The 24999-nt window shown below is 53.5% G+C and overlaps 2 protein-coding genes across 3 annotated transcripts in view; both read left to right on the top strand.

Moving 5' to 3' along the window:
- Positions 1–18851, top strand: part of ATOH8 (atonal bHLH transcription factor 8) — a 38352-nt gene extending 19501 nt beyond the window's left edge. For both annotated transcript variants that reach the window (XM_074397396.1, XM_039461098.2), the window contains one exon: positions 14477–18851. In XM_074397396.1, the coding sequence (XP_074253497.1) occupies positions 14477–14482 (6 nt within the window). In that variant the 3' untranslated portion in view covers positions 14483–18851. The remainder of the gene's footprint in view (positions 1–14476) is intronic.
- On the top strand, positions 42–14470 carry LOC141581675 (uncharacterized). Its single transcript, XM_074387902.1, is given in 2 exon segments — positions 42–119; positions 213–14470. Coding segments are annotated over 2 exon segments (1005 nt in total). The 3' UTR covers positions 1140–14470.
- Positions 18852–24999: the final 6148 nt, after the last annotated feature.

The raw sequence follows: 24999 nt of genomic DNA, 5'->3' as shown, positions 1-24999 counted from the left end.
GAGGCTCCGCTTAGCTGTGGGGAGCCAAGAGCCCGCTGGTGATGGCCCTGGGGGTGCTGAGGGGTGGGGTGGGCAGGGAGGTATCATCAGCTCAGAGCACCCCCAGCTCTGCGCAGCCGGCAAGGCCTGACACCAGGTTAAGTCGCCTGGCGGCCTCTGGCTGCAGCTGGGAGCGCGCCTGGTTCCCATTCGGGCGCTGTGGTTTTGATTAGCTGTTCTGCGAGGCGGGCCTGCTGGTGAGTCCATGGGAGCTCCGCTGGAACAGAGGGTCCCCCGCCCGGCCGCCGCGGCCCCCCCTCCTGGCAGCCCCAGACTCCAGATGTTCCGAGCACTCGCTGGGAAGGCCTGCTGGCGCCACGGAGGGCAGAGGGCAGGGAAAGCACGCGAGCTGGAAGCCCAAGCACTCCGTCACCGCAGGCCTTGGCAGCCCGCCCGGCCTTCTGCTGGCACATTCCCCAGCTCTCCCCTGGCCATCTGTTCCCAAAAAACCCTTTCAGAGCCTCATCATCACTCAGGATACAACAGCGCGAGCAGCTGGTTTGGAGGCAGCAGGGAAAACCGTGCAAAAGGTTCTTTGTGAGAGAGGAAACTCGCTTATGAATAACAGGACTGGACGCCGTAAAAGTTGGAGGCTGGAATTCTTGTTTCTCAGGCGCCGCTGTTTGCTCTTGACTTTTTATCTCTGGTTTTTATTTTGTCCCCGTTTTCTTTTAATGTTGTTTCTTCCTCTTCTCACATCAGTTGTGACTTTTCTTCCTCTTCTGTGAGCCTGAAGGCCACCTCTTCGGTGCTCCTGGACACTGCTGAACTTTTCTTTCTCAGGGCTGTTGTCACTGGGGAAGGTTGGAAGTGACTGTTTTCCTAAGAAAACAGCTGGAGGGGACATGGGAGCAAGAGGGTGCCTGGGAGGGCATGCCAGTGTTGAGACTCAAAACAGGCAGCACCGTGGCAGAGTCGCTCTGCTGTTACCGGGAATAAACCCCAGGCACACAGATGCGAACAATGTCTGCTCAGAGGGAGGGTGTGGGAGACCAGACGCCATGCAGAGACCCCCATCAGCTCATCGGAGAGCTTCTCGGAGATGCTCTGGTAGGACAGTCACATTCATAAATACCCTAGTGCCCAGGCCCCGCGGCTGACTGCAGCATGACATGAAGCCTTTTTTAAGAACTGACTGCTGCCGCCAAAGCCTTCTGGGAGATGTCTGCCTGGAACCTGGGCAGCTCTGAGAGCAGTCGCTGGGTGGCCCGTCAGGGGCTGTGGGGTCCTGGGGCAGGGCCGGCAGTTGGAAGGCCAGCCCTGGGGAGGAAAGGGCAAGGCTGGGCCGCTTTCCCCACACGCCCTGGACCTGGAGGGAGGAGCTGAGTCGGGCAGAAGGAGGGGCTGCCATGTGTCAGATGGTGGCGATGGATGGGGGAGACGCAGGTCAGGGGCAGGTACTGGGAGTTTCCCCTTTCCTTTCTCAGTTCGTTGCACCCATTTTCCAAGGGCTGCCTCCCCAGACCCAGAAGCCCTGGCAGCCCCTCGTCCCAGCAGTGGAAAAAGCCCATTGTTGAGGGTGCTGTGGGTGGCCGGCTTTGCAGAAGTCTCCCATCTGGGGCTTTGGGGGCATTTCCTTTCATCTTTACTCCGGCTCCTGCACCTCCCTCCTCTTGCCCTCCTCTCGGCTTTCCTCCCACTTCCCAGTTAGAGAGATGGCAGCTCTGGCAGGACCAAATATTGATGTTGATGGCAGTCTTATGGCCATCCATCTCACCATCTGAAGGGCTCAGCGCAGGCCCACAGATTCTGTCTCCTGGAGTGACCTCTGGGGGCAGGTATCTGGTCTGGATGCCGGAGCTGGTCCCTACTCTGCCCTTGTGGGCTGTGCGGCCGGGTGCTCAAGTGTTTTAACCTCAGGACCCTTAGCTCCTGGGTCTGTTCACGGATCAGTGGCATAAAGGACATCACATTGTTTGGCAAAATCTGCTCTCCCTCTTGTGTCTCCTGCCCAAGAAGTTGGTCTTCATGGGGCCGAGGCAAGGAGAACGTGAGGAGAGAAGAGGAACCACTGTCCCCAGCCCTCGATGATGACGTGGCGTCAGCCTAGTGACCAGAGATTGCTTTGGAACTCTGCAGCTGCCAGAGGACAACAGGAAGAGGACAGGGCTGCCCTGCTCACTGCTCAGCCTTGAGCCCTGCACCTGGCACAGTGTGAGGCCTCGGACAGAGGGTGCCAGCAGGTAGAAAGGGCACCCCATCCTTAAACAGGCCATGCCCTTTCTATCTGCCCAGCAGACCAGAAAACAGTTTCCACAGGAAACAACAAACCTTCCCTGTGCTCCCAGGATAAGTGTTTCTAGAGGGCAAAGTTGGGGGCCATTCTCTCCTTTAAGATCTTGCCACCGGGGCCTGTCTCAGCTGCCCTGGCTGCCAGTCCCATCAGAGCCCCTCCAGGCGGCTCTGCTGAAAGTGGGTGGGACTGCCTCGCTCCATCCCCTGCTTAGCTCCCCGAAAGCCTAGGAGCCTCCCTACAGGCCAGGGGATGAGGCCAGACTCAACAGGACACCTGATGGGCCCCCCCAAGTGACCTGGCCCTGGCCAGTCACTCCTTATGTCCCAATTACACCCCAGCAGCACAGAACTCCTTGCCCAAAGGGGCTATTTTTGGCCTCTGTGCTCATGCCGTCCCTTCTGCCAGGAATGTCCTTCTCCGCTGTCTGGCTGGCTAACTCCTGCTCATTCTGGAAGGCTCAGCTCCTTCTGAAAGCCCTCCCCGACCCCTACCCCAGCTTCCTCCTCAGGGCATCGTAGCACAGGGATGCGCATGGTCTAATTTAGGAGAGGATCATGTGATATGCTTTTAACGTAATGACTTAAAATGTTATACAATATGAAATTCTATTATGTGAGATACTGGATTTTATGTGATTACGTGGCATTGTATTTGTAGGCGGTACGCTGTGTGACATAAGGTGCAATGTGATAGTAATCCCATGACACTATGTTACACAGTGTTGGATCAGTGCCTGTGTCTCTAGCTAGACTGAGCCATCTCCTGGCACATACTAGGGCCCACAAATATTGAACACCATTCCTTCCGCTAAAATCCATACTGCTAGGGCTGACTGTCCCTATGCTGAAAGCAAGGACTCTAGAGAAGGATTAACTAGGGGCATTCGACACAACTAGGGAAATGCCCCTGGGCTGTCCTGTGCCCCAGCTAGGCTTATAGCCTTGTTCCCTTGAATCTGCAAGGAAAGTATTGTGTTTCAATCACAGAAACCCCTCAAGCAGCAGCTTAAACTAACGGGGGCTGGCATTTTTCATAGTTCAGAAGGCAGCTGCTCCCTGGAATCCAAGAGTCCGGGCTTCTTTTGATCTTTGCCTCATGGCTGCAGAGTGGTTGCCACAGCACCAAGCTTTTCATCCTCAAACTGCATCTACAGTCAGGGCAGGCGGCCATGCCAGGAAGAGTGTTTCTCCTCACGAGGGCAGTCAGTCTTGCCCAGACAGCCCCTCCCTTCCCCCAAAGGAAGATGCTCCCCTCGAACCCAAGAAAAACATCGAGGTCTGTCAGCTGGAAGGGCAGCAGAGAAAACAGCCACGTGGCCCATGCCTGCAGGATTGGTCCTGATTTGTGACAAGGTGGTTTTCTTCCCAGGGGAGCTAACCAGTGCCATTACCTTAACCATGGTCTCAGAGCCCCACTTCGAGTTTGCCCAGTCCTCACCACAGCCCCACAAAGTGGGTGTCATTAGCTCCATTCTCAGGTGACAGTGCCGAGGTTCACAGAACTGAAGTGACCTGACTAGGCCCCCAGTGACCTCGTTCCTCTTCACAGCACTTTCCAGTTTGCAGAGCCCTCTCACACCCATGACTTTCTTGAATCCTAGAACAAGCTCCTGGGGTCCACATTATTATTTTTTTTTATATTTTTTTTTTTGAGACGGAGTTTCGCTCTTGTTACCCAGGCTGGAGTGCAATGGCGCGATCTCGGCTCACCGCAACCTCCGCCTCCTGGGTTCAGGCAATTCTCCTGACTCAGCCTCCTGAGTAGCTGGGATTACAGGCACGCGCCACCACGCTCAGCTAATTTTTTTGTATTTTTTGTAGAGACGGGGTTTCACCATGTTGACCAGGATGGTCTCGATCTCTTGACCTCGTGATCCACCCGCCTCGGCCTCCCAAAGTGCTGGGATTACAGGCTTGAGCCACCGCGCCCGGCTGGGGTCCACATTATTAAACATGGGAGTGAGATGAGGCGAAGTCACCCAGGCTCAAGCAGCTGGGCAGGGCTAGGCAGGGCTTGGACAGGCTGAATCCAGGTGACCGCTGTCCTCTGTCCTCTGTTCTCTCAAAGGGAAGGGTGTGAGCTTCAGGGGTTGCCAGCAGTGTGGGACCTGGGGCTGGGGGCACGGATCTCAGTCTCAGCCCAACCACTCAGGAGCTCTGTAACCTCAGGCACTTGCCTTCCACAAGCTTCACTTTCCTCATCAAATGTGGATAAAACCAGGTGAGGCGTGTTTGAGGAAATTAGGGCCGTCAAAGCACTTTTTCAACTGAAGGCACAGCAGTCAGAGAGGGTCACTGGAGACCACTGCTGGTCTGTCAGGAAGGTGGGCAGAAGGACCTAAGTGTCCCCTCCTTACCCGGTGACCTAGAGAACGTGCATGCATGCACACACACAGGTGTGCTGGCACGTCCGCAGGCACCGTCTGTTGGGGTCAGGTGGAGGGCCCCCCGCATGGTGGCCTGATTTCCCATGCACATGGGAAGAGGGTACTCCCTGGAAGGCGGCTTGTGGTCTTCAAGGGTTTCCAAACTGCCCTCCCCGCACTGAGCCCTGGAGCCATTAAAGATGGCCCCTCCGTGGCAGGGCACGGTGGGGCAGAGCCAGGCAGCTGAGCACGTGGAGAGCAGCTCTGGGAGTGAGCTATGTGGAGCCCACCTGGAATCTGGGGAGCTGTGAGCGGCATTGTTGAGAGCCACCCCTCCCCGTCCCTGCAGCTGTGCCTCCCGCCTCACTTTCCTGCCAGCCCTGTTCCTACCACACTCGAGTCCCTGCCACTACGGCCCACCCACCCTCTCCACACGCACACCCAGGGACTCTTCACTTGTTCAGTCTTTTTAGGTACACGAGTTTTGAAAGATGAGTAAAACCTGAAAGGCCCTGCCCGGCACATCTACTTCAGAATAAATCTTCCTGAGTGTTTACTCTGTGTCAGATGCTGTTCTAGTACTGGAGGCATTTGGGAGAATAAAACAGGCCCCACCCTTTGGAACCCAGAGCTAAACTACAAAAAGGCCATGCATAAAAATTGAGAGGAGGGCCCCTTGGGACGGTCTTTAGAGCCCACTACACTTAGTCTGCATACAGTTCTTTCGAGCTTGACTCTCAGGTCCCTCAGATCTGAACCTCAGAACAAAGATAGCCTGTGACAGCAGGGGCTGGGGGATCAGGTCCTGGAGCAGGTACAGAGATAGCACCCAGAATGAGCCAGTGGCCTCATCGAGTAAGAAGAAACAGACACACAATAAAGAACAAGGTCAGAGGCTCAGAAGGACAGAGGGGCTGGGGGCCCCCTTAGTGTCAGGGCAGAGAGCTGGCAGCCTCAGGGACCTTGGAATTGTATGTGCACTGATGTTCATGGGCTTGACCTTGAGTTGTCCAGAGGAAGCTAAAGTACATCCAGTAACGTCGGGCTGAGAATGCAGGGAAGTGCATCAGTTATTGGGAAAGGGCCCATCCACGCTGTTTTGGCACAGAAAACATGTGGCTTCCTTTCTCCAGGGAAGTCTGCTTCTGTGCAGGAGCCTGTCTCCTAGGATGGCGGAGCTGGGAGGGCCGGGCTTCTCGTCTGTTTTGTTCACTGTGAGATCCCCAGAGCCTCCAGTGGAGCCTGGCGTGGCCTAAATGCTTGGTAAACATTTGTTGGATGAATGGAGCAATGGAAGCATGAGGCAAGGAGATGTTTTCAGTTGTTTTCCACAAATATCGAATGGGCAGCTCTTCTGTGCCCATACAGAGGGAGGCCCGGGGGATCCGAAGAGGAGACGAAGTTCCTGCCTTGAGTTGGTTGTGGGTAAATGGGGTGGCTGGGGACTCTTCCTACCCCACGCCCGTGGAGCTATGTGCTCCAACACCTAGTGCCTGGCTTTGCAGTCATTGTGTTCTTTAATCTTCCTGACAAGCTCATACAGTAGATACTACTATTACCATTTTGTAAGTGAAGAAACAGAGCACAGAGAGGTTAAATATCTTGTTCGAGGCCATATAGCTGGTAGAATGGGGAAGTCAGGATTCAAACAGAGGCAGTCTGGTGCCATAGCTGGCACATTTAACCACTGTGCTGGATTGTTTGCCAGTGGGTGTGCACATGTACACACGTGTGTGTGTTTGTGTGTGTGAGTGAGTAAAGACCTCTGATCAAAGATGTCCTCACGCCCGCCTGGATCCCTTGGTGGTGCTTGCATCTAGCTGGGGGAGAGGCTTAGAGACAATGGAAGAGGCTAGGGGAAGTGTTCCTCATCTTAAAACTGAATCTGCATGGAACACACAATGTTTTTGCTGAAATTGTTGGATTATTTGGGCTTCCCAAAGGGCTCATGGCCTCTCCAAGCCACGGGTGGCCCAGTGGTCCTGAAATATCCACAGCTGTGCTCCCTCCTGGGACTCTCCCGGAGAAGCACTGTGGTCTCTGCGAAGGCTTGCTGGCCAGCGCTGTGGTGTGACTTGGCTTGTCTGGTTGGTGCCCATCAATCCCTGCTGTCACTTTGTGATAAGGACTGGGGAGGGGAGGCTCTGTGAGAGGCAGCAGGGTGATGGGAGCACTTCCCAGTCGAGGAGGAGGCAGGCCTGATGGGGACTCTCCACTATGGTCGGGGCATGTGAACTTACATGTCGTGTTGGGGTGTCTGTGTGAGGATCGTAAGTCAGGCCCACAGGGCAGGTGAAGAGCAAGGTTTTCCTTGCATGGCTGGGCCACCAGTCTGCCCATCGGTCTGCTCTCCTCCAGCCAGGTGGGCTGCCCCCTCCAGCCTGGGTGACCCTTCCAGCCTGGGTACCTCCTCCAGGCTGGGTGCCCCCTCCAGCCTGGGTACCTCTTCCAGCCTGGGTGCCTCCTCTGGCTGTGCAGTGTGGCCATGGGCCCTTTGAGCTTCTGGCGTCTGAAAGAACAGTGAAGCCAAGTGCAATGCCCGGACAGCTTCGCAGGACAGAAGCAGATGGGAAGCCGCAGCAGCTGCCTGAAGCTTTGCCTGGCCAGCTCGACCCTCACAGTGCCCCACGCTGGGGGTGAGCTGGAGTGGGGGCCCAGAAAGACAGATAGATTGATGGACGTGGAGAGACAAACAAAGAAGAGGCCAAGGAAGAGTTGGCAGAGACACACAGGCAGAGCACGAAGAAGGAAACAGCTTGGCAGCCAGAGAGAGTGGCCTGCAGCCCGAGAAGGCGTCGGCACAGCATGGCTGCCCCTGCAGGCCCAGCGGGCTCCTCTGAGCTTGGGCCCTGGCTCTGGGGGTATTGAGCTTCCCACTGCCAGCCACCTCCCCTTCGACTCCAGAAGACGAAGGCCAAGATGTTCTTAGAACCACGGAGGTGACAGCTGGGTGGATGGCTTGGGGACCTGCCATTCCTGTTTGTCAGTGAGGAAACTGAGGTCTGTAGGGGTTCAGGGTCTACCTTGCTTGGCTGCATCCTAGCAGAGTGGCCTAGGGCAAGTGAGGTCACCACTCAGGCCTTCATTTTCTCATCTGCAACATGGGCGCAGCTGCAGGCACCTCCCAGGAACTGCAAAAGACAGCGCATGCAAATGAGTGTGGCACAGTGCCTGGCAAGTGGCCACCCTCCATAAATGGTGGCACTGGGCACTGACACACTTGCTTCTGTTCCCAGGCCCTGGGAGGATGGGGAGCTTGTGGTGGAGGTGTAGCTGAGGGGACTGTGGCAATCACACCGACAACCATTTGTGGCGTAAGAGGATGTAGGAGGAGTTGGGATAAAGAGCTTCGGGAATTCAGAGGAGGCACCTGTGGTCCCCAGCTTGCAGTGGGCATGGGGCTGATGGGGGTAAGAGGTTGGACATGAGCAGGCCCTCATTGTCCCTGACTAGGGAGGCAGCAAGGACTCAACTGACAACCCACCGCCCCAGCCCTCCATGTATGGAACCTACATTCTAATGGGTGGAAGTAACTCCAGGTAAGGCCCTGCAGCACTGTGGCATGCATGGTAGGTGCTCAATAAATGCTAGCCTGGAATACCTGGGACCCAGCACCACCTCTAGCATCTCAGCATAGGAAGGGCTCCCCCTGGCTACCTGCTGTCATCCTCAACATTGTCTGATGCAACAATTGTTTCTTACTGATAGGAAAGTTCCACATGGCCTTGGCTGACTCTGAGGTTTGAACACGTCTATTGGCCTCAGTGCAGGAGGAGTTGGACCGCTAGTTCTACCTTGCTCCCGACCTGGGGAGCTGGGGCCTGTGGGGCAGCTGTCTGCCCAGCACAGCTGAGGCTTGTGCCAATCCCCTCCTCTCTGATGAGCAGCCCTGAGAAATATAGAAAGGACTGGGTGGAATCCACAGTAGTGGCCGGGAACAGTGGTCCTCAGCTTTCCCCTAGAATTAGAATGTAAGCTGCTCCAGGGCAGGGCCTCTAACTCCAGTGCCTGGCACAGAGCTAGCCCCTATTAGGAACTAATACATCTTTGATGAATAAATGACTTTTTCCTCCCCATTCTTGGCCCGTAGGCCAACTGTCCTGGCTCACTAAAGGGTCTGGCCATAACTGAACTCTTAGACACCCAGGACCTTGAAGGGCCCTCCCAGCCTGGACACAGCACTATCCTAGATTCATGCCATGTTCCCGCCCCCGGCAAATAGCAGCCAACTACAACTGCTCATAAATTTCCTGCCTGTCACCCATGGCACCCAGGCCAGGCGGGCAGGAGGTGCTGGGGGCCGACTGGCCCATACCTGCTTCTGGGTCCCTGGGGAGCATGGAGGCCAGAAGCCCAAGCCTTGTGCCTGTGCCCAGAATAAGCTCTGCAAAGCCTAGCCCTTGGAGATGTGAAAACAGATCTTTCAAATGCAAGAATGCTTGAGCAGCTTGTGGTGCGGCTTGTACAGCGTAATTCTACTTTTCATAAAATACTGTATTTGACTACACACACGCATGGGAAGAGCATGTAGGACAGCAGTCACCCAACTGTTATGAGTGATTTGCTCTCAGTGGAGAGATTAAGGTGACTGAAGTGATTTTCTTTCTGTTCACTTTTCTGTACTTTCTTTCATTCTTTCCTTTTCTTTTTTTTGAGGCAGACCATTTTAGGGGGCTGAGGTGGGTGGACCACTTGAGATCAAGAGTTAAGACCAGCCTGGCCAACATGGTGAAACCCCATCTGTACTAAAAATGCAAAAATTAACCAAGTGTGATTACACATGCTTGTAATCCCAGTTACTTGTGAGGCTGAGAGTCGAGAATCCCTTGAACCTAGGAGGTGAAGGTTACTCATGAGCCAAGATCACGCCACTGCACTCCAGCCTGGGCAACAGAGCAAGACTCTGATAATAAATAAATAAATAAATAAATAAATAAATAAATAAATAAAGGGGACGAAACTGACCAGGCATGGTGGCTCACATCTCTAATTCCAGCACTTCAGAAGGCTGAGGCGGAAAGGATCACTTGAGCCCCGAAGTTTGAGACCAGCCTGGGCAACAAAGTGAGACTTTGTTGATAAAAGATAAAAAACACTAACCAGGTGTGGTGGTGCGAGCCTATGGTCCCCGGTATACAGGAAGCTGATTGGGGAGAATCACCTGAGCAGTGAGCCTTGTTTACACCACTGCATTCCAACCTGGGCAACAGAGCAAGACCCTGTCTAAAAAAAAAAAAAAAAAAAAAAAAAAAAAAAAAAAAAAATCAGGAAGCTGAGGCTTGGAGAGTTTAAGCATCCTGCTCGGGAACCCCCAGCTGACTTTAGGGCCAAGATGAGCCCCAGTAAAAATCAAGAGCAGCATTCAGAGGCAAACATGAAACCCCCCCTTCCAGCCCACGTACTGGTGTACTTAAAAGTGAAAGGCAAACTATCCTTTTTATTTCAAAATAACATTTGAACTCTGACTGCCCTTTTTAGGAAAGACCAATTTTTTTTTTTTTTTTTTAAAGGCAGAATTTCAACCCCGTTGGAGGCTTTTCCCCTTCTGTATGTGGAAGGCTGTATCCAAATTGCTTAAATACCAAAAAAAAAAAAAAAAAAAAAAAAAGCATATAATTTGAAATAGTGGAAAATGGTTAAGTAGGTAAAGTGAACAAGGCAGATAAAATTGTTTTTTTAAATGCTCCAAGGTGGTGAGAATTACCCTGCAGTGCACAGAAGTGATCAGGAGAGGAGAACAATGCATTTAAACCCAGAGACAAGCTTAGTAAGCCCAGGAAGTATAATTAGAAAATTTTTTTAAAACTGGAAATGAACAAAAGCATAAAGGATGCTAAATTTTTCCAGGGTTTCATAACAATTATCACAACTTCCCCTAAAGGATAGCTAGACATATTTACAAAAATGCTCAATGTTACATTTAAAACAGGAGAAACATCTTGCAATATATAAAAGCCACAGTGAGTAAAATGCCTGTGACAAGAAGCAACTATGATTGAGTCAACCAGTATTTATTTGTTGTTGTCCTTTTGAAATGGAGTCTCACTCTGACACCCAGGTTGGAGTGCAGTGGTATCTCAACTCACTGCAACCTCTGCCTCCTGAGTTCAAGAGCTCCTCCTACCTCAGCCTCCCAAGTAGCTGGGATTACAAGCGTGCACCACCATACCAGGCTAATTTTTGTATTTTTAGTAGAGATGGAGTTTTGCCATGTTGGCCAGGCTGGTCTGGAACTCCTGACCTCAAGAGATCTTCCCACGTCAGCCTCCCAAAGTGCTGGAATTACAGGTGTGAGCCACCATGCCTGGCCCCATATTTATTGAGATACCGCTGTATGTTAGACACTGTTCTGGGCATTGGAGCCACAACATCTAGCAAAACAGGCCACGTCCCTGCCCTCATGGAGCTGGCATTCTGACCACAAACAAGCGAACAGATAAAAAGATGATTTCTGCTTGTGACGAATGGTCCCACTTGGCGGTCTGACCAAATCACCTCGCTCTGACTTAGCATGTTGGACCAGCTAAGAGGGACCTGTGAGACTATCTCATCTAGTCATTCTCAGGGTTAATTTTAGCAGCAGAACCTGTTGTTTAAAGGACATCTTCTGTGGTGGCAGGGGCTCTGAGGACAGTGAGCCAGGGAGTAAGCTGGACCTAGAGCCTTGGCTGGCAGCAGAAACACAAAAACCCACAAAGGGCCAGAGCTAGGGGGAATGCAAGCTCACGCACCGTGACCCTCACACGGGACCCAGGATGTTGCCAGGCGTTCCATGAAAAGGGGTTCTGTGGTGTGGTGGTCGTAGTGGGGATGCTTGCTGTTCTCCAAATTTGCAATTATGCACCCCCACATGCACGCTTCTACACACATAGCCCCTTATGAAGAGGCATCATTGATATATCCCTCAGCGACAGCCGATTGGTCCATGGGAAAGAATCGGACCTAGGCTGGACCAATGGGCGTCCTCTGCTGGGTGTTGGGGATTGGCGTGCTGGGAGACCAGGCTAGTCAGTACCCAGGGAGGAAGGCAGATACCTGCAAGTGGCTGTTATTAGCAGGCATCTAGAGGGCAGCCACAGACTGCCCTTTGCTGTCTTTCCTGAGACCTTCCCCCTGGTCTCTGTGAAATGCCCTTTTGTAGCTTTAAATGACCTTCCCTTTCCTGGAGGGTTGAAGTGAGTTTCTGCTCCTCACCATGCTGTAGCAATTACATGGTCAAATCAGTTGGGGAGGCTGGCTACAGTGACTCATGTCTGTAACTTTGGGAGGCCAAGACAGGGGGATTGCGTTCCAGAGTTCAAGACCAGCCTGGGCAACATAGGGAGACCTTGTCTCTATAAAAAAATAAAATAAAAAATTAGCTGGGCATGGTAGTGCATGCCTATAGTCCCAGCTCTTTGGGAGGCTGAGGCAGGAAGATCGCTTGAGCCCAGAAGGTGAAGGCTGCGGTGAGCTGTGACCACACCACTGCACTCAGCCTAAGTGATAAAGTGAGACCTTGTTTCAGAAAAAGAAAAAGAGTCAGTTGGGAAACTGGGTCATTAAAGCCACACACATTTCTTCACTGCAGGACTTTTCAGAGCCTTTGTGCTAATATACATAGTGACTTTCCAAGTTGGGGCCAAGGTATGCGGTGTTTCCCAAACTCATGGAATACCTCACATCTGGGGTTCCACAGAACACACTTTGGGCAATGCTAATCTACCTCTCTCCCCTCACTGTACAAGTGAGGAAATTAATGCACAGAGCGGGAGAGTGAACTACCCAAGGTCACACAGCTGCTTAATTGCAGAGAAAGTCCTGGCCCCTGAAGCCTCCCAGTGTTCTTCCCATTACATCCCTGTGAACATAAGGCTTTCTGGGATGGATGACGTATGTGTTGGGATTCCTGGGCAGAGGTGGTGGTGGTCCAGTGTAGACACCAGGAAAAGGCTGGGGTCATGAATTGAAGGTCAGGCCTTGGTGAGAGAAACCCCTGTCTCCTTTAATCTTCAACGGCAGCCATGGCTTCAGCAGGGACTGACAGACAACGGAGGGCTTGGGACTGGCCCCAGGCTGCCCCAACTGCCTTTACAGCGCGCCCGGGAGGACGGCTCCAGCCAGCCCAGCCTCCGCTCCTTCCTCAGGCCACGGGCAGGCTGAACAGAGAAAACCTTTTTCTGCCCATGGCAGGGCTGGGATGACGCGGGCTGTAAATCAGCCCATGGACCACAGACTCAGTGCCATCCCCACGGGTTTCCTTTCCGCTTCTTAATCCTCCTCAGACTCTGTAACACAAAGCAGATTCCTGCTGGGGCCAGCCATGCACAGTGGGCTTGGAGAATGTGAGCCTGGGATTTACCACATCAAGATGCTCCCGCCTCTCACTTTTCCTTTTCTCCCTCCTGAGCCACTATTAGCTGGAGAGCACTCCCTCCCTCTGGCCCGGCTCCCTCGCCCTCCTTGGACCCCACTTCAGCCTTGCCCCAGCCTTGCGTCTGTCTTGGCCAGCAGCCCCGGCCCACAGGGCTCACCAGGGCCTGTGGTTAGCAGGCCCTCCAACGTCGTGGTTTGGCTCCATCCCGGCTCCCCAAGCCTCTGTCTCGGGCGAGAGCAGCCTCTGTGGCAGGATGAACACGGCCGATCTGGATTCAAATCCTGGTGCTGGCAACTTCTAGCACTTCCTTCTCGGAGCCTGGGATTGCTCACTCGTGAGACAGACGGGGGAATGAGAATGCTCCCTGGCAGGTCAGAGGTGCCTGACAGATGTTTGCTTTAAAAATAACTACTTATTAATGCTGTTGGTTGAGGGTTGGAACACGAATCCAAAGGGTGTTTCGGGTTGCTTTAAGAGGAGTGTGCTGTACCAGGGTCAGGGATTTTGTTATTTTTCATTCTGGGTGGATCTGGAGGTCTCACAGAGCCTCCCCACCAGCTCTTAACTCCCCAGAGAGCTAAAACTCCCAGGCCGCATGATCTTTCCCCCTCTCCCATCCCTTCCTGGTAGCCAGTTACACCCGCTGCTCAGAGCACCAAGTTCAGCTGCCGGAATGAGGATTGCACAGATCAGGGTTTCAGGGAACTTAAAGGTGGTCTAACCCAGCAGTTCTCCAACTGCGCTCCTTAGCACCCTGATTCTCACACATGTCCCAGGCTCTCTGTCGGGAGGAATGCAACAGGTCTCTGGGTCCCCCTCCCTCTGTGTCCCCTGACTCCGCTGCACCAAATCGACTGAACCGTGTTTTCTGTGTTAGCGCTTCATGTACTTCATTCTCCTGCTTAAAAGGAGCTTGAAAATCATTGATCTGCTGCAGCCATGCCGTTTTACATCTGAGGGCACTGAGGCCCAGCGAAGTCAAGTGACTAGTCTCGGGTCACCCAGCTGGCAGGTGAATGTGTTACAACTAAAGTGGGCCTTGTGACTCCCAGGGCAGTGCAAGGGAGCCACAGACGGCCATTCCAGTGGGGCTGAGCCTACAGAGGAGCCTGCCACCCCAGGGTGGGGACGGGCCTGACTCTGAGACCCCTTACAGGGGTGGCCCTGTGGATTGTGGTGTCAGTCCCAGGTGTCCCTGAGCTTCCAGCGGCCCCGGCTCCCGATACCCACTGTGGTCCTCTTCTTTCCCCAGAACAACCGCAACGCAGGGGCTCTAGAATGCAGCACTGAGAAAGAGGCGGGAGTGTGGGCTCTGGAGGCAGCCAGGCCTGGGTTTGAATCCTGGCTCTTCCACTTATCGAACCCTTCAAGGTGGAGGCCCCTGCCGGGAGGATTCAGTGAGAGGACATTCTGCAAGTGTCTGGAAATAGGAAGCAGGTGGAGTAAGGGCAGCTTTCTCATGGCTGCTCATGTCTTTCAGGAGTGACTGGCTACAGGAGAGACCGAGGCCACCGCTGTGGGCCCTCCTACCCATCAGGCCTGAGGACAAGGTGAGCTTGCACAGTCCAGCCTGGTGGTGTTCTCCAAGACGCCGCCGGACGCCCAGCCCACAGCCTCTCAGGGTGGACCTGGAGCGTGCCTGCCTCCCTCTCTCCTCCGCCCCCACCCAGCCACTCCGAGGCTGCTTCGCACTTTGCCCTCTGCCTGGTGGGGAGGGGAGAGATCAGCCCCCTACTCACTCAGAGCCCGAGGCCCACTGTCCAGCTGCGGAAGTTCATTGCCAAAGATTCCACAGAGACACCGAAGGAAATGGGGTGACGAGGCCCCACAGTGAAAAGCCACACCGTTGCTCTGTGACTTTTGCTCCTCCTGTTGCCTGAGTCCCATCTCAAGCCAAAGACGAGTCAGCCGTTCTGCTAGGAACTCATGGAAGGGATGGGCATGTGGTGACCCCCGGGGGCACTCTCTCCACAGGGCCTTGCTCTGGCTGAGTGCAAGACAAGCCTTGGGGGCTGTGAGAGGAAGGCTGGGGTGCCTGAGCAGGGCCGGGAGTGGGGCCTGAGATCCCTGCCCGCTCTCTGCCCTTCATTGGCTGCCCAGGCTGCTGGCCCCAGTTGCCAATGTCCCCCGGGTCCAAGCTCCTTGGGCCCTGAGCATCACCAGAAGGGAGTAAGTGGGGAGAGCAGCGATATTAGCCGCTCCCCTACCCCAGGGTTTGCCCCAGGGCAGGTACTTAACGGTCTCTGCTTCTCCAGCCAGCCTCTCCTCACTGTGACTACCCCCATGGGTGCCCATCCCAAGCAGCCAGCACCATGGGCGGCTCCTGCTATGGACAGAAAGAGAGTTTTTCTTTTGTTCAGCTTGCCCGTGGCCTGAGGATGGAGTGGGGGCTGGGCTAGCTGGAGCCGTCCTCCAGGGCAAGGTGGCTCCCCACTTGGAGGCTGGCGGTCTGCTGTTACAGGGTGTGCAGGGGCAGAGGAGGAAGGGACCAGGGGACTGGGCCAGTATGTGGGGGACAGTGGGCATGTTCAAAGCCAAGGCCCGCTCCTTCCTTGTGCTCAAAAGGCCAAAGCTGTTCATGTCTGTGCTCAACCATCTGCTTCAAATTGAAGTAAAAGCCCCAAAATGTCAAAAAAATACTAGTGTGGTGTGGACTCTGTGGGTGACCAGGACTTTGGCCGGTCATCGGCTGGGGTGTGTGAGGGAAGGGGTTGGTCTCTACCTCCAGGCTGAGAGCCTTTCAGGAGCAGACACTGTACAGGTGAGAGTGTGTGTGTCTGTGTGAGAGTGTGTGTGTGTGTCTGTGTGGAATTGGGTAGAGGGCAGCTCCCACAGTAGTCTCAGCCTGGACTAGTGACCAGGAGGCCTGGTCAGGAACACATGAGGAGCCCTCTCTGTCAGCACTGCACTTAATCTGTACCATGGATTTATGAGATGAAGGCCCCTATTATTCATCCCATTTCACGGATGAGGAAACCGAGGCCTCAAGGAGACAGGGCCAGTTGGTGACAGAGCCAGTTGTTGAGTCAGGATGGCCTCACTCCAAATCCTGTGCTCTCAAACCCTTTCCAGCACCCCCCAGTCCCAGTCCAAAGTCTCTGTGGGGCTTTGTCACATGGCTTCACCTCTGCAGGCCTAAGATAGGAACAATAAAGGCCCATTGGTACCGGGAGAAGGGGCGATAAGAAATAGGAGAGCACTGTCAAGGCAGAAGGGACAGGGCTGCCCAAGAAAAGGGGGAAAGGAGGGGACTAGAGGCTGCCATGCAGGGCACAGTTTGTCCCTTGGTTTCACCTGTGTCACTTTCTCATCTCTGCTGCTCGGATTCCTGGGCTGGGGTGGGGTCGGCTGCAGGAAGCCCCCCTTGCACTAGTGTTTCCCAGGCTGCCCCTTTACCCAGGACCACAGTGTGTGGGCTGTCCTGGATCCCTGGGCTGGCGCAGAAACAGGGGACCCAGGTGGCCTTGAGCACTCCACAGAGCAAAGGTGCTCTGGAAGCTGACTGGACAGAGCGGGCGTGGAATGGGGTCAGGAGGGTCCTTTAGGAAGATTCAGCCACCCTGTGACCCCGGCACAGATAACAGCACTGCTATGTTGTCCAAAGGAAGCAGGGCATGTGGACCGGCCAGCATCAAATTGTTGACATAAAGGACCACTTCTGTTACTAAAGGGTATGGAGTGTACACCCATTCTGCTGCCAAGGGAGTAGACCCACGGCCTTACCACCCAGGGACAGCCCATCCCCCACCTCCCATCTCCCTCCTGCATATGGTCTTCATTACATTCCTTTCATTCTGAAGCATCACTGATGGCCAGCTGTCTGTCAGACACTAAGATAGGCGTGCCATCATAGAGCTCCGGGTTCTATAGGGCGGTTGGGGGGTGGGACAGACAGGTAGACAAGCAAATAATTATGATTGCAGTCAGACGACTAAGGTATTGTCAGGAGCTTCAGGAAAGAACTAACTAACTCCCGGGGAGGCTCTCAGGAAGGATTTTCCTGGAAAATAGCCATGGGACGTGGGTCTTAAATAAGGTGAATAGAAGCTTTCTGAGAAGGGGAATAGAAGGGCTTTCTATGCAGAGGAGCATTCAGCCCTGGCAGGACATGGGACTCACCCGAGGAGATTATTAAATATTTGTATTGATGGCCCAAATTTCATCTTCAGAAATTCTGATGTATTAGTCTGGGATGTGGCCAGGTCTTTTATAAGCTCCTCAGGTGATCTTAATGGGCAGGCAAGGTTGAAGCCATTGGTCTAAGTGGGCTCTGGTCTACAACAAGAAAGTGACTTAGAGCCACCGATTTGGGAGACAGGCTATGGATGGATGCATGTGTGTACACAAATGTATATAAGTGGATGACTAAAAGTCTATGCTCTCCTCTCCTTTCCCAGCTTCCTCTCCAGCACAGCAGCCTGTGTTTGCATACACACGCACACTCCCTCTCCTGTGCACGTGCACACCCACACATACACTCGTGTACATTTCCAGAAAATGGAATTCCATTTCAGATAGATTCAGATTCCACTGGTAGTCTTCTAAACAGTTTTATGCAAGCAGCCATACAAGAAGACCCTCAGCAAAATATAAATGGTGAGGAGCTGCCCTCACAGGGTCCTGTGAAAGCCCTCTGCAGTCCAGTCTTGGGTTTGTGGCCAGAGTCACCTGCGAATCTGTTTGTAGCACACTTTCCTTGCCCTGTTGTGTGCTCTGGGTCACCAGGCACAGGCCATAAAGGGATGAGGCCACCCTCTCCAGGGTCCCACAAGATCGTCCTGGGTGAGTCTGCACGAAGCCCGCATGTGCACACGCATCTTCATGTGTGTGTGCCAGGCTCCTGCTCCCTGCAGGACAAAACCAGAAAGAACGGCTCTGGGAGTTGGAGATCTCAGCTCACAGACCAAGCTTCGCAAGACTCTCCAAAGACTGCCTACAGACTGCATGCTGCTTCCCGGGTCTTGCCTGAGGCTGTCCCAGAAGAGAGGGTTAAGTTCTGGAGATGAGGTTCTGAGCAAGTGTCCGTCTCTCCATGCTACACTCCTTTCTGTCTCCATGGCCACACCCTTCATGGCCCTCTTTTATTCCGGATTTCTCGACCTCCACCAAACTCCCCTTTCTCACAGCCAGTGGAGGCATGAGTAGGCAGGTCCCAGGGGCCAGACACTGGGTAGCATTGCCATGTGCGGGGGACTGTGTTGGAGACTGCAGCTAGAAGCAGAGCCCCTCTCTGCTCAAGAGCTTGCCGGTGAGCCTGGACAGAGGCACAGGGACGGCCAATTAGGGTAAGATAGGGGCCACACTGTGGTCAGCCATGGGAAGCCGGCTAGTGGGGTGGAGTTGGGGCTACATTTGCGTCCCTATGCTGCTTCCTGAGACACGAACTGGTCATTGCCAGCAGCCTAGGAAACAAACATCAAGGACACCTTTTGAGTCGATCTGTACCATTGCTCTTCTCTTGCCCTCTTGCTGCGCCCCCACCTTCACAGCTGCTTTCTGTTTCCTGCTTCCAGGAAGATAGTGGGGCACAGGGTCCCTGCTTTGTGGGGAGGGGCTGGCTTCACCTTCACCCCTGGGATTTTTGCCCTCACAAGTGTCTCCCTTCTGGTGACCTGGACCCCAGACAAACTATGCCTGCCTCCCTGAAGCCAGGCACCCTGAGTAACTTAGATTGACACAGTGACAGCATTTTACAGAACTGTGGGCACGTGTCTAATATCAGATGGTACTACGAATTCCTGGAGAGCAAAGTTTGGATCTATTTCAACCCCCAATCCTTGAAAGGGCCTTGCAAAGTGTGTATATCGGTTTCTTTGTTGAATGAATGAATAAAACATGAAAAATGTGGTAATTCACTCATTTTTGTTTTCTTCCTTCCACAAATAACTCCCAAGCATCTAATTTGTTCAAGACCGGGAAGAAACAGGGCACAGACCAGGTGATCTTATATAAGGCTTCAGAGGGGCTTGAAGGGAGAGGGGCTTAGAGCTGAGAGAAGCCTGGCCTTGGACCTTTTTCCTCTTTATGTGGCCAAGTCTTTGTGAACTGAGCTAAGAGGACAGCATCATAGCAGACATGTTGGCACACGGGCACTGAATGAACAGTTGCTGAATGTGTGGATGAACGAACGAAGGCCACCAAGCCTCCTTACAGCCCCGCCTCAGACATCACTAATCAACAGTGGCCCTTTTTCTCCAGGGGTTCCCATGCTGTCTGAACTCTGCTCCAGACAATGTTCCAAGCAGTTACTACTAATCAATCAGAGAGATGAGCTCTCTCTGCCGCCCTGGTCCTGTGGCTTCCCTGGAGTGGGCCAGCCTCCTCGGGCCACCCCAGCATGGTGTGTTTGAGGTTATGGCAGGAGTTTACCTTTGCTCCTGCTCACAGACCATGTGGCTGCCTCCTTACTGGCTTCCCTGTCATGGCCCGTCCCTTCCGACCCTGCCACTGCCATGGCTGATACAAAGTTCCTCCCCAGGCCCACTGCCTCCTAACTATAGCCCAGGGTCTTCTTGCCCAGGCTGGAGTACAGTGGTGTGATCTTGGCTCACCACCACCTCTGTCTCCCGGGTTCAAGAGATTCTCCTGCCTCAGCCTCCTGAGTAGCTGGGATTACAGGCATGCACCACCCCTCCCAGCTAATTTTTTTGTGTGTGTGTATTTTTAGTAGAGACGAAGTTTCACCACGTTGATCAGCCTGCCTCCACCTCTTCAAGTGCTGGGATTACAGGCGTGAGCCACTGTGCCCAGCCAGCCCAGGCTCTTAGCTGCTTATCGCGATGGTCTTCTGTGCCCTCCAGATCTACAACATCTCCCTCTCACCACTGTGTCTGGGCATGCCCCCAGCTTGGCCATCTGAGGGTGGTGGCCCAGTCCCATCCCAAGGTATCATTAGCAGCCCCTCTCTCTCAGTCCTGACCCTGTTTCCTTCTCTCTGGCTGCCCATGAAATAGGATTCGTTCTGACCTTAATGTTTGCTGCGATGGAAACAGTTCCTTTTTGTCCTGATGTTGCCCGGCGTTGTATCCCGCCTGGCGCCTGGGTCCCCAGGGAACTCTAGTTCTTTCAATCCCAGAACCTGGGCAGACCGAGAGGCCCTACTTAACCCGACAGCAATGACCTAGGTTGCCACTCTCCTGCCCTCGGGGCTGATCTTTCCTTTTCACATATAAATAAAAACATCTCCACTCCTGCGCCATGTTCAGTGGGAAGCCAGCCAGGCATTGCTCGTGTCTCTGAGGATTCTCGGGGGACTTACATCCCTGGCTTTGATCTTTGGGGCCCGCTGAATTCATCTCTCACGCGGTGGCTTCTGTGGCTGCTTCCTCCTCTCTACCTTGGGGCCCTCAAGGAAACACAGACACCTTTCCTTGATTTCTCCAAAACATCCCTTACCCAAGGCAGTGATGTGGAGAGGAATGATTTTTTTCTTTTTATAGGCATTTAAAAATGCTTATACTCATGAAAAAACTAACAGGACCTTGCCTTTTACTTCCTAACGTATGCAGCTAATTTCATGTATTTTTGACAGGTTCATCATGTTTCTGGCAGTTATAAGTTTTTTTCCCCTCTGGCTTCACTCCCTGGTGCTACATTTCTGGGCTGTGACTCACCCGAGCTTGTCCCACAACTGGCACTTAAATCTTGTCTTTTTTCTTCTTCTAACATCCTCCCTGCCCCTCTCCATGCCCATCACCACCAATATGGTGGCTAATGGATAGAGCATGAGCAAGTACAGCAGCTGGTGAGGGCACTCGCCCGCCCTCAGCTGAGCAAGTATCCAGGATCTCACCTCTGGGAGAAAAGATGCACCGCCCTGGACCAGCCAGCCTCTCCTGGGGCTCTCCTGTCACCAAGTCTTGTCCAAAGGTAGCAGATGGGCCACACAGTGGGGAGCAAGGCCAGGACAGAGGCTGCCCCCTCTCCAAGAAACCAGCAGAGCCAAGCCTGTGCCCCCGACCACCTCCAAAGCCATCTGGCTCACAGGCAACATGCTTTCATCAACATGATTTCATTCCCAGCACCACAACCAGAAGTTTCTAGAGAATTCCCCTCTGGCAGACACACACATGCACAACACACACACACACACAACACACACACACACACACACACACACACACACACACACACACACACAGATTTTATTTCTTTTTTTAATAAGGAGCTCAAAAATGTTTCCAAATCCCAGGAAAGGAATCTCCATTTTTGGAGAAGAAAATAGAACAAAAACAGCACGTTTATTTATTTATTTATTTATTTATTTATTTTTGGTATGCTTTGAGATGGCTACACTGACCTTCATTTCCTAAATAAAAATCAGGACAAGAGGTTTGAGGAAGATTTAAGTGCTTTTTCTGCACAGGTCCTGGTGTGAGAGACAGCCTGGAAAGCCAAATACTGTAATCTGGGGAGCAGCCCTAAGATGAGTAAGATTAGGCTGTGTAAGAATCACTGATTCAATGATCCTGTCCACTGAGGACCACAGGGTAATATATCCTTTTCCTAAAGGCACTGAAAAGTCCTGCAGTAGAAACACTCATTTAACTTTTTGAACTCAGTGCCTCTCAAACTTATATGAACACTTATCCTTTGAAAAGAATTTTATTATGGTAAAATATACATAGCATAATATTGAGCATTTTTAACCATTAAGTGGACGGTTCAGTGGCATTAAATACATCCATAATGTGTGCAGCCACCACCATTAACCATATCCCAAATGTTTTCATCATTGCCAACAAAAACTCTGCACACATTAAACAATAACTACCTCCTCCCCTCCCCAACTCTGATAACCTCTATTCTACTTCCTGTCTCTACGAACTTGCGTATTCTAGGTACTTCATATAAGTGGAATCACACAGTATTTGTTCTTCTCTGTTGGCTTATTTCACTATGCGTAATGTTTTCAACATCCATCCTCGTTCTGGCATGTGTCAGGGTTTCATTGCTTTTCGTGGCTGAACAATGCTCCATTGTGTGGATAGACCACATCTGTGTTGATGGAGAATGCTTATCCTTTATTTCAGGGACCCATCTCTCATGGAACATCAAGAAGGGTCCCCAGAACACAGTTTGGGTACTGTTGTCTTTTGGAGCCACTAGAATGTTGGGATTTGGAATGGGCCAGGGTGTTCCTGTTCTTACCCACACGTTTGCCCCAGGCACTGACGAGAGGCCTTCGGTTAGCTCAGTCTCCAATCTTAAGGCCAAGACTGAAGTCCAGAGTGGGGAAGCTGTCTGGGAGGTACCCAGGGAGTGGTGGTCAGTGGTCAGCCCTGGGGGCAAAGCAGGGACCAGCCTTGTTCTCTAAACCCACAGGATGCTTGGTCCTGCTGGGAAGGCTGAAAGCTCAGTGTCGGTGCCATCTGTCAGGGCTGCCTTCCCTGGTTTTGAGGACAAGGTTGGACAGGAGCCAAGTTTGAGGGGAGCAGTTGCCTGGAGGCCCTGGCCCCTTTTTGGCAGCCTCACGGGTCCTGTTCCTACAAGGAGCTGGACACGCTGTTCTGAACAACTGCCCCTGCCCCTCCCTGTCAGCACCTCCCACAGAGACCTCTTTCTATCGGGCAGACGTGCTGGGGATTCATGAATTAGGGGGCCCAGAACCCCAGTTCAGCAAGTGAGGAGACACCCAGAGTTGAGCCTCCAGTGACACAGGGACAACATGGATCTCTCTGGGAACCCGAAGGCCTGGGCTCCAGCTTGGCGTGATCCTCCACTCCGTGCCTGTAACCTCTGAGGTCGCTCCTGGCTCGGCGGTCTCCCATGTGGGCCTCACACTGCCTTTTCCTCCCCCAGTGCTGGCATTCAGGGTCAGATGAAAACTCCCCTCGCTGGCTCCACTGCCCCACCTGGGGACCAAGGGCCCACCGTGTTCCTGCTGGAACAGCTGTACTTCTCCTCCTGAGAGATTTTCTTTCGAGCCAGAAAATTATTTGAAAGGGCAAAGACCTTCCAGAATTGTTAAACAAAACAACACAACACAGCATCTCTAGACAAATTACAAATAAACAGGGTTCGCCCTTCAAATCTGGATAAAGCTCCCCTCCCCAGACCTCAAACCTGTTGCTCAAGTAAAGCTCCTTTGACCTCGGGCCAGACCTCCCCGTGCAGGGGCCTCCCAGGTCAGCTCCTCTCACCGCTGTGGCCACAGGTTCCTGGCGTCTCCGTCTGTCTTCCCGGCTCCGCTGTGCACTCCTGGAAGGTGGTGAGTGTGTCTGGTCATCTCCCCAGAGCAGAACGGCCCTCAGGACCTGCGCTGATGCAGTGCTGCCAGCCTGGCTAGAAAAGCTTCTCTCGATTCTCTGCCCTGGTGAGGGGTTGCAGGGTCCTGCCCACCCCAGCGCAGCGCAGCCCAGCCCAGCCCAGCCCTCAGGTAATCTAGCAGAACCCAGCTGAGAGTCAGGTGTGGGAGGGAAGTCTGAAGTAGGATGAATGCTCTTGAACTCAGTGCAGGAAATCACTAAGAAGTGGAGCCAAACGGAGCGCACAGTGAGGGGAAGCCCGAGAAGTACCACGCGTCTCCAGCCTAAAGCCATTCAGAGGGACTGAAGCGAATGTCTCGGGCACACGGCAAGGGGGCAGTGCCTGTTCCTCCCAGGGCCTGTCTGCAGCCCCAGCCCCAGGTCCCGAGCCTCCCGGCAGAGCTTCGTCGCTCTGTCCCGCTGAGCCAGGCCTGTCATCAGGACCCCCTTTCCTCTCCACAGAGGCCAGCGCTCTCCCGGCTGCCCCAGCTCTAACCCAGCCCATTCTACCGCCGCTGCTTTCCTCGGTGCCTGGGTTCAGCGGCAGCAACATCTGCAGGGCACCCTCTGGCCTGCGGGTGGTGCTGGTTCTTGGCCCTGCCACTCACCGGCTGCATGACCCAGGGCAAGTTGCTCCCTTTGTAAAAAGTGATTGGAAGAGATGATGACTAAAGCCTCTTCTAGATACATAACTCTTGCTGGATAACAGCTGCTCATTCAACACCAGACTGAGTTAAACATCTAAGGAATTTCCACTCGAAATCCAACATTTAGAGCCAGCCCTACCCCACCGGGCATCATCCACGACAGGCAGGCAGAGGCACTGCGTTTCTTCTGCTTTCTCCCTCAGCACTGGCCTCGGCTGGCCTGTCCTTGTCTAGATCCTCCGGGCTCCTCCCAGGGCTGTGGCCTTCCTCTGGCCAGGTCCTCAGGCAGGGCTCGTTTCCTCCCCAGCCTGAGCACCTTGCCGAGGAGCCAGAGCCTGTCCCTGCTGCCCAGTGCTTCCTCAGAGGCAGGGCCTTGGCGAGTGCTGCCTTGCTGCTGATGAGACTTAATTAACGCAGGAATCTGTTTTCCTCCTGGCCCTGGGAGAGAGGCGCCCGCCTCGGAGCTCAAGGACACAGGGTCTCTCATTGTTCTTCAGAGAAACACGGCTGCCCCTCCACAGCTGCTGCCCCGGGCCTGTCAGCTGCTGCCCCTGTTCTCCGAGGGCCTTCCCACTCTCCTCCCTGAGGGGCTTATTCAAGTGCCCACCAGCAGCGATCCTCGTCCTTCCCCCGAGCTGGTCTCTTCAGGGTGTCCATGGTGCTGACTCTCGGTTCACTGCAACCTCCATCTCCCCAGTTCAAATGACTCTCCTGCCTCAGCCTCCAAGTAGCTGGGATTAAAGTGCGCACCACCATGCCTGGCTATTTTTTTTTTTTTTTTTTGAGATAGAGTTTTGCTCTGTTGCCCAGGCTGGAGGGCAGTGGTGCGATCTCGGCTCACTGCAACCTCTACCTCCTGTGTTCAAGCGCTTCTCCTGCCTCAGCTTCTGGAGTAGCTGGGACTACAGGGGTTGAGCTTTTGACCTCATTGGACTGCACCTATCAGGTATTAGAGGGAGCCCTTTCCTTTGCTGAGATGCTGTCTTCACTGGTTCTGAGGCTCCATCTCCCTGGTTTGGCTCCTGCTTCTCTGACGGCTGCTTCCAGGCCCCCTTTGCCTGTTGTCACACTTTGGGGCTCAGTCCTCGGTACTCCGTACTCACTCAGGG

The sequence above is a fragment of the Saimiri boliviensis genome, chromosome 1, assembly GCF_048565385.1.
Source record: "Saimiri boliviensis isolate mSaiBol1 chromosome 1, mSaiBol1.pri, whole genome shotgun sequence".
Taxonomy (NCBI): Eukaryota; Metazoa; Chordata; class Mammalia; order Primates; family Cebidae; genus Saimiri; species Saimiri boliviensis.
The sequence above is the reverse complement of the archived record's forward strand: the minus strand, read 5'-3'. Positions and strand labels throughout refer to the sequence as shown.